The sequence below is a fragment of the Eutrigla gurnardus genome (genome assembly GCF_963514095.1).
Source record: "Eutrigla gurnardus genome assembly, chromosome: 2".
Lineage (NCBI taxonomy): Eukaryota > Metazoa > Chordata > Actinopteri > Perciformes > Triglidae > Eutrigla > Eutrigla gurnardus.
Window position 1 is genome coordinate 10,504,987 of NC_139916.1, and position 9,953 is coordinate 10,514,939.

The window sequence follows — 9,953 nt, forward strand, 5'->3', positions numbered from 1 at the left end:
CCAAACGCTGCAGCTGCAGTCAGTGGTGAAATTGTTAAAAAATAACCTACAATATGGCTGAATCATAAACTGGGTATAACAAGTGGTCGTAGTCATGGTGACTTCATCCATAGGTTTGTGTAGAGCAGCACGCCGAGCAGCAACCTGATCTGGATTCAGCTGGATTCTGGTGTGAAGCTTCATCATACAAGGTCATGTTAAAGTCATCTTAGTAGCTAACTGCATTGGTAGCAAAGTAGCCCCGTCCTAAAGAATCGCCTGCTTTGAGGTCTGTTTGACTCTAAATAAACCATCATAAATGAACATCATGCTGGATTGAAGAAGACTTCAGAACTAGATTTTCTCAGACTTCTATACAATCTGACTTCTTTTTGCAACCAGTCCAAGAGGCGTGGCCACCTCTGCTGTAATCCATGCCGTCTTCATGTGCCGATGAGGAGGAAGATGCAGGAGGCAAATTTACAACTTGTAAATGAACCAAACATCCTGAGCTGCTGTGGAAACGGCAGGGAGAGGCTGAAATCCACGTCACTTCAACAGCACACAATCCGGCCAAATAATTACAAAATGATTGTAAAATTAAATGCAATTTAGCGGTGGTCAGGGCGGGAATTTTCTGTATTTCGTGATAAAGTGTGACTCAGAACGCAAGTGAGGTGTGTTGGCGATGTCATTGCAGATGAGTACCACCAAATACCCTGAAATCAGTATCAAAGTTTCTGTCAGAGTCTCTGCCTTAAATGATAAAATTGTGCTGCATCATTAAACAAATGCATATCTATAAATGGGAGCCATTTGGGGGACTGTTTATTCCTGAAAGTCAGACTGAGAAGTTTAAAATGAGGATTTATGGAAATAAAATCAGTCTTGCTGCTGTTAATTTTCTGAAAAGGTTTTCAAGGTCTATAAGTCCGTTGGTAAACTGTTATGGGTTGTTTGTATTTAGCAAGTTAACAGTAGATCCACTTTGAAGACAAGACTATTGACACACATACTCATGCAAGGAAACAAATCCTTCCTTTTAATAACTTTCATGTTGTACATATATGTGTAAAAACACACACTTTAAGAAATTCACACCAAATGCAAAGCGAACCTTTGCAGTGTTACTTGACGAGTTTGCCAGCAGAATCACTGACTTGCGCTCAAAGCTGCAGAGAGCAAAACCAGGTTTTCTTCCATCATGGCTAAACCAATAATAACCACCGGGAAACCAAAACACCGTAGTCTGGTCTGGTCTCTGGACTACTATGAGCTACTATCGTAGAGCTCTGAGGGACCACAGACCTCGAGTTGAAATCACAAATAACGTGATTTTGTGTATTCGCTTCTTTGCACCGAATTAGCTGCATGCGAAAACTTTGCTTTGCGTTGGGAACCCCCCCCCCCCCCCCCCCACACACACACACACAGGCACTTAAAACCACACACACTAGCTGTCCTGCTGGATGAGGTCTTTGGCTTTTTGCAGGTTGTGATCAACGGCTCCGTCTAAGAACTGAACCCAGGTCAGCTGTGATTCTCCACACACATGACTGGACCTGTACGGATGGAAAGGAACAGAAGGTTGTGACAAAACAAGATAGACAACAAAATCATACGCCGCCTCCAACCAGTCAAGGTTTTATCATTTACTCTTGGCCACAATTTAACTTGTTGATGTGCCAAATTCGAAGGAATTCACTCCAGGCTATTCCTAATGCATCACAAGTATTAAAACGGTTGGGTAAAAAAAGAACGCTGGATTTGTTATCTAGTATCTGTTCAGTTGAACTGATGCAACTGATCAGACGCCCAACAACGAAGTAGAAGTAGAAAGACAACATTAGACTATAAACTAAAGATATTTGTTTTAAAATTTAGGGAGGGAAAGTAACAAGTCAGAAAAATAAATACACAAATAGTGTACAGATACCTGAAACTTCTATTTAAATACAGTAACAAAGTATACAAAGTACTTTGTTTAAATGTCCTTAAATTCCTGGGATTATGCAACCCTAGTCTAAAGTTTTGATGATGTGACAGCATGATTAATCAATCTCACCTGATGATCTCCAGAACTTTCTTTAACAGTGTTGCCAACGTAGACACCTGTATAGAAGAAAAACTAATATGTCATTTATTCATTATGTTGTTTAAATGGTAATGACTAGCTTAAACTGCTCTGACCTCATAAACTCTAATTAAAGTGCTTAACGAGGGATTATGTGTGTGACGGGTTGTGTCAGAATCAACACAACCAGCCAACACCTGAAGACCAGAGGCCTGTACTAGGAAGCTGGATTTGGGCTTAGCGAGGTAACTTCAGGGTTAACTCTGGGTTTTCCGTCCTACGACGCTGGTTCACTTCTTACTGGGGTAGATCACCATGGTAACTTACGCTGCTCCGGAGCAGGTTATGTTCCTGATACACATTCATTTGTTTAAAGTTATTTTTTCGGCTTTTTATTGCGAGAGGACAGCGTGAGAGTTAAAGGGACGAGATAGAGGAATTACATGCTTTAAAAGAGGTCCACAGGGCGGATTCAAACCCGGGACCCAGCGAGCTGCTGATGATACGAACAGAAAATAGACCCACAGCGGCGTGTGAAAAGTTTTTCCCTGGAACTACTTTCTATGGCAGAAAATAGTCCCAATAGAAAAGGTGGAGTGTTTATTCTGTGGATTGATCCAGACAACGTTTTCGTTAAATATTTAATTGAACAAACCGATGGAGGCAGCGGTAGAACGGCCACATCTGTGTTCAGCCTGGTAAAACCACTTCTGCTCTGAAGAGTGCGCAAACGACTGTTTTCAGTTCCTCCTCGTCGGAAACAAGTTCAAACAAACGACACGATGCTGATCTGACATTTTAGCATTCAACTTTGTGTTTTCCTGACACAAACAGAGCAGAATTTGCAGTCAGGATGTTAATAATTCACCGTTTAATCGTGCTGTCAGAAATATAAAAAATTTAAAAAAACTGGTCCACCTTAAAGGTCAGTCCACCTTAAGTGTTCCTGAGCTGGAGCAGCCTTGTTGTTGAGTTGTTGCTAACTTCAAGGCTAACCTCCTTCACGTCGCTAGCTGACAACAAGACACGGGAACTTATATAGTGTCTGGGTGTAACATTTATTCACAATGCAAAAAGTGCACCCACAATGCACTGCTATATTCACGCTGTAATGTTACTGCTGACTTCATGCTCACCGTCAAACACTCGCCAACGTTACGTCAGGCTGTATGACATCAGTGAAACCCAGACAGATTCTAGCAGCAGACACAATGCTGACAATTTTAGAGCCAATTGAATTTATGTGGTGACTCACCAGACTGTTTAGCTAAGCTGGTCATAAATTATGGATTTAATATGTTTGTTTGTTATTGTTGCAGCTCAATGATGAGAGGTTAACGTCATGCTGCCTTGATTGGGTTGAATTGGAGTAGTTTTATGAGTATGAATCAGTGATGCGCAGGTCCTTGCCCAGGTGACCCAATTCCGTCATTCAGCTAACCTGCACCGACTCCAGAGAGTCATTCAACCAACGCTGTTTGAGAAAATAATTACGACTTAAATTTACACATAAATTACATTTTATTTTAACTGACCCGCCCGCAAATGACGGGAATATCAATAAACAAATGTTTTGTTTGATTCGACTGGTATCTCAACACACATGCAAGAATTTCCTGTGCAGACCTGCAGTTGCTGGAGGCGACATGACGTCTGAGAACAGCAAGACAACTCACACCCAAGAACAAGATCAGGCAGGTCAATATAATAAACCATTAATAAAAATATCCCACATCATGTTCAGGTGATTTGTAGTGACTTTGTGTGTGTGTGTGTGTGTGTGTGTGTGTGTGTGTGTGTGTGTGTGTGTGTGTGTGTGTGTGTGTGTGTGTCTCACATTGTTCTCCACTCCACTGTAGTCCATGGGCGGGTAGAGGCAGAGAGCCAGATCATCAACACTGGAGAAAAGAAAGCAAGAGATTCTTTTAAAAGCTGAAACGAAACTGAGCAAAAAAATGTGCTTGATGTGTTAAAATCAGGCAGCAGTCGACAATGACAAACAGCAGGAACACCCAGTATTAATACAGAAAAACTGGCGCTGTCTCATCTGAGCTGTCAACATTCAGCACATAAAAGTCTCACAGTTCAAGCTTAACATGTTGACTCGGTTACGACACATTTACAAGTTGAAGTTGACATTTAGAGTTTGGTGAGGAGACAAAACTACACTCATTTAATGCTGCAATTTAGAGCAGTTTACTTCAGATTCCTTCATTCTAGATTCATCCCTTTGATCTAGTAAGTATGACCGTATACATGTGTGTGTGTGTGTTCCCACCCAGGACTGATTTCCTTGGTGATGTCCGCCAGGTCGTCGAGCTGAGCCAGGCTCTGAGACGTGGCGACGTCACCGTTGGCTTTGACGGCCGACGTCAGCTTCCTCAGGCAGGCCGCCGACGCTTTCATCAGCCCCTGGCATGGACCAATCACGCGCCGGTCCTTCTCTGACCAGTAAGTGTCCTGGTTGCCTCGGGGCTCCCCGTCATTGTCGAGGACGTCGCTGAACGGGTCCTGGGCCTCAGATAACGCCTGCAGGTGCGATATTCAGTAAGTTAGTCAAGACTTGTGAAAATAAAAGTAAGAGTTGCATTATTGTGAAAATGAATGACAGCTCAAAGCAGAAGGCCAGTGAGAGTAAGAGGTCTTTATGTTATTCATTGACAATAACAAAAGTACTAAATATCACCAGCTTTATCCTCGATCTTTGGTGTGATCACATCATAAGAGATCAGAAACTCAGAGCAGTGTAGCAGTAAGAGTCATGTGGCAGTTTTTGAAACATGATGAAATAACTCAAACAAAAGAACAAATGAGGAAATGAAGGCCTGTATCTAATACGAGCCTGTGAGAGCATTTGAGGTAACTATGACATATATATTTAATTATATGAGCCAATGAGAATTCAGGGTGTGTTTTTACCTGTTCTATTTCCTGTATGGCGTCTTTCACAACTCCAATCTGTTCGGACAGAACTACCAACACTGCTGCTTTATTATCTGTGGAACAGTAGAATTGTGATTAAACTCTTGCAAAACACCAGGAAATAACACCACAGTTGTTTATGAACTATTGTTCTTTATCATATTTAGAATCCTTACTTCAGACATAAAATAAGCTCTGAACGTCTGTTTCAAAGGCCACGCAGAATCTGATATTGTGTTTTTTAATTTAAATGATGAACCAATCAAAACTGTCGACTGACTCAGGATGATAAAAGAGTGGAAATTACATTCAATTCAATTCAATTTTATTTATAGTGTCAAATCACAACAGAAGTCATCTCAGGACACTTAACACATTGAGCAGGACTAGAATACGCTCAAAATTTCAAGAGTCAACACAATTTCAAATTCCCAACATCACCCAGGGGCACGCGTTACAGCGACAGTGGTGAGAAAAAACTGCCTTAATAGGCTTTTAGGCAGAAATCTCGTGCAGCCCAGGCCCTTGGGTTCCAACTGCATTTGGTGTTGGTAGTATAGTAGTAGTAGCATTAACAGTAGTGGTGGCATTAACAGAAGCAATAGTATCAACAGTAGTAGTCCATGGCAGCAGGCACAGCCACGCCGAGATGGATCCATCCCAACCACGTCGCCGTAGACCAGAATGTGGCGGTTACACCCTTAAGAAAGAGCGCGTCCTTCTACCTTTTAAGCAGGAAATGTCTTCAAACTCAACAGTTGATAACAGTTATTTAGTTGTGATTCACTGTGAACATATTCTGCCATAGTATGAGCCCAACCTTCTTATTGTGAAAACCTGCTCAGTCCGTCCTGATACTGAAGTTAATGTGACACATGAACCTTAACTTCCACATACTACTGCTCTAATTATGACTGACACTTGGAACATTGTTTGGCTCAAGTTACAGTGAACTCAGGTCAGTTTGCTCTGTAGTGTGCCTCTTTTGGGCCGGTGTGGAAGCTGTCGAACACCCGAACAGAAACCACCTGAGAGGTGAGGTGAGTCTCACCCAGGAATTAATTTTTGTGTCTTATAGCCTGAATTAAAACAAATTCAGGTTATAAGACACAAAACACACACAGACCTTCACTTATTCACATAGGTTCACACATCTTCTTTGTTAAATGTGGACAATCTGACTGCTGCTGGTTATTCTAAAATAATATATTGTTTCAGCACAACGTCGCCACCTGCAGGCTCCTGCCACCATCTACTCTAACTCTTTTTTTATCCTACTGACCTTGTGGCAACTGGGCAAAGTGGTCGCAGGCTGACCAAACACTTCCTGTTGACGTCAGCTGATCCTGGGACAGACTAGAGATGAGCCGAGGAAGAAGAGGACGAGAGGAAGGAGAAGAACAAAAAATGAAATACAGAGCGAAAACAAAAAATTTTAAATACTTGTTTTGCTGAAAATAGAAATGCAACACGCATCATAAAGTTTATTGCATGAGCTGTAGTGCCCATTAAAAAAAATATAAATTTGATTTAATCTTTTCAATTTTCTGTCGCCAGAAATGATCTTTTCCTGTCAGAATGAAAAGATCTCCAGGTCAGTATTTAGTAAATGCTCCTTCTAAAGCAACTTGATGATTTATGGCTGTTGAGTATAATTTATAGGGATACACCGATACAGATACCAGTAGAACTGTTATTATAATATGGAGTACTCGTATCGGTACTCCATATCAGCAAGTACTGGAATGTAAGTAGTACTTGTACCTGGTCCTAATAACAGGAACAGGTTAGCTAACATAATAGCTTATGTTAGCTCTGTGTTTGGGTGGTGTACCTCTGCAGTGGGGAGCTCAGCAGGATCTCCACCAGCTGTGCGACTCCGTCCAGAACCTCCACTGTTGCATCTCTGACACGTCGACGCAGAGTGACGCCTGAAACACAGACGGGAAGTCAAGCCGTTGACAATAAGACTTCCATCCATTTCATTTCTACTCATCTCAGAGAGCGAAGGCGTTGGGCTCCTCTGGTTGTGTCCTCGTACATTTGACTGAGCCACATGAAATGTGTCCGCTGTTATATTTGATGCCGTTAGTACTAGAAGTCCTATTTCAATTATTAGTGTTCTACTATTACTGCTTTATCATCGTCATTCCATTATATGCGCTTCTGCTTATTCGTCATAGTCATTTTCTGCTATAACTGCTCTCACCATTGCTGTCATGTGGATCGACTGTGTTACAATTATTATGTTGTTTATTCTGCATTAGCAACATCTATTCCACTTCTGTCCTAGCTTACTGCATTTTCCATGACCTACAATGAATGTAAAAAGCCACAGCATTTTAAACCCCATTAATTTATGGGCATCTTAAATGTACACGTTTTCACTGCTTGAACGGTGTACATTTATTATGTTATTTGTTGTCGACCAAGTAACCATAACAACCACCCTACGAAATAGGGTGAAACAACACGGTAAAGAAAAATACAGCTTGGGCCATATTATATTGTGATACATGGCAACTAAAATGTAAACAAAATTCCCTGATATTCCATGACTTGGCACAAAAACTGATCAAATCCCCACATTTTTTTAATTCCCTGACCCATAGGAACCATGCGAGTCTGACGTGGCACGCTGTTACAAGTTCAAGATAAGATACGTGTCTGTGCTGGGGGCTTCACCTTGACTCTTGGGGAGCCAGTAATACACCGTGGACAGAGTCAGGGTGCTCTTCAGGCTGGACTCGGCTAACGTCTCCACGTCCTGCACAGAGGGAGGAGGAAACACCAAGACGCTGAGGGTTACAACAGAAAGACTGAGTGACTGTGTGATACTTTAATGTAGGAGAACGGTCTAAATACTCAGTTCTGCTGCTCTATCACACTTCTTGTCTTGTTGGGGATCATAACTGGTAGAAACATGAACCCAGCAAGGCAAAGATAATATAATCCCACTAATAATAATAATCTGACCTGCTGTGACGGCAGCGGAGGTTTGGAGAAGGCCAGGCTGAGTTTAGTGGCTTCCTGGGACACGGCCTTCACTGCCTGGTCTGAGGACAGAAGAGACAGAATTCACACTGAATATTAAATGCATGCTGATCAGAAAATATCTACCTTGATTTGTTGAAAACTGAACCTATCGGAATAAATCCATAAAAAGACACACAAATTAGTCCTGTACTTGATTTGTTTTTAGATTCACAGTCTAGTTACACTTCTAAGATAATTGAAGGTCTGAACAACAAAATGACCACAAATATTTTTTTTATTTATCAGAAAGACTTCTCTTCTCATATTCCTCCATTATCTTTTTATTTTCTATCAGCAAGAAACACATTTTACATAATTTATCATCACACAATGCTGATAATTCAGTCACCTTTGATGCAAATTACATTTACATTTCCCTAAACATTTCTTACTAATAAATCATTTACGATGTTTAAAAATACGCTATAATCATATCCTGGGTTATTAAATATTGAACCCACAATTATAATATCAATAAATGCAGGTGCTAATTCCGAATAAAAAATTGCCGGTTCTTCTCCATGAGCAGGTGTTTGTTAAAAAGGAAACTACAGAACGCGTTGCTTTTCCACAGAAACAGCTGGGTGGTCATGATGAACTGTACTCAACTCAGAGTGTCCCAGAAGTTGGGGAGGTTGAACACTCCGGCGGACTCATTGGATTCTCCATCTGTGGTGGACAACGGATATCTGGTTAAATATGACCTTAATAACGACCCGGTATTGAAATTTACTTTAATGTCTAAAATGTATGAACAATTGTTTTTAAGGCAAAGTTTCAAACCACTTATTTTTACTTGTTGAAAAAGGGTCATTCCATGTGAAAACAGCCAGCATCTACGTCAAGCGGCTTGCTAACATTTTAGCAAACAAACAGCAAGTTATCACAAGAGCGTTAGTGGATAAAGCTAAAAAAAATGATAATAATATTAATTAGCGGACAACCCGATCCCAGCGTACATAAAACACACACTTATACACATTTAAAGAAAGTTTAAAACATCTACTGTCAGCGCACAGCTTCACGTAGCTTGACACACGTTAGCATGCTCCTCATTAGCTCGGTGAAAGGCTAACTATTTCTTTGCGCTGCGTCACGACTAACGTGTCGCATTCACCTCGGACTCGGTCTCTTATACACTGGATGGAGTTCAGCAGATTCCGTAAAGGCACAGACACGTTTCCACCGCAGTTATCAGCGCTCATTTCACCAAAAGTTGGTTGTTTTCTTTCCTGACGGCTCGTTACATGCGTGTTGTGGAACTACAGAGGAGCAGGGCGGAGATCGGGGGGGACGATTACAGAGGACGGACCGACACTGCGAGGTGAGAACAGATACACCTTGTGGTGAACATAGAGTACTGCAGAATCGATTCGGTCGCACTGAGCGTTTACTTTACTTTGTAATACAATTGCAAAAAATGAAATATTTTTTATAAGCGTGATTTTTTTCTCTCTCTCCAAAGTTGATCTTGAAGGAGACATTGTAAAGGCTTCAATGACAAATCATTATGCTTTGGTTTGCAGTTCTCAAATAGGTGTAGAGGTGACTAACTTCAGAGAACAAAACGGCTCTGAGCAAACAGGATTTGACTTGCCAGTCAGATACGATGACACTGCTGTTGCTGGGTAGAAAACGTTCGACCTCAACCAGGAAGTTGTGGGTTTTGTACGGTTGTCTTGAGAGGGAAAATAAAAGAATGGGATTAGAAATGAGGAGCAGAAGTGATTGCGAGTGGTTGAGGCAGATTGTTACGGAAACAATTCATTTTGAAGAAACATTTGAACTCTACCCAACGACTTCCTCCATAAGCATAGCACTTCTTGTTTATTTATTGTGGAATTTTCCACTTCATTATTGTGTCAGCTTTAAGAAAACAGTGAATTGAAACATTTATATTATATTATAATTATACTCTATACACCAGATATTACTATCTAGC

The 9,953-nt window shown here is 41.1% G+C and overlaps 1 protein-coding gene across 1 annotated transcript; it reads right to left on the reverse strand.

Annotated features, from left to right (window-relative positions):
• Window positions 1-994: 994 nt before the first annotated feature.
• On the reverse strand, window positions 995-9,295 carry ccndbp1 (cyclin D-type binding-protein 1). Its single transcript, XM_084030150.1, has 11 exons — window positions 9,129-9,295; window positions 8,621-8,680; window positions 7,952-8,031; window positions 7,661-7,742; window positions 6,810-6,906; window positions 6,258-6,331; window positions 4,973-5,049; window positions 4,332-4,582; window positions 3,891-3,951; window positions 2,045-2,091; window positions 995-1,541 (listed from the first exon to the last, which is right to left on the reverse strand). The coding sequence occupies exons 1-11, from the start codon at window positions 9,214-9,216 to the stop codon at window positions 1,433-1,435; spliced, it is 1,026 nt and encodes a 341-aa protein (XP_083886276.1). The 5' UTR covers window positions 9,217-9,295; the 3' UTR covers window positions 995-1,432.
• Window positions 9,296-9,953: the final 658 nt, after the last annotated feature.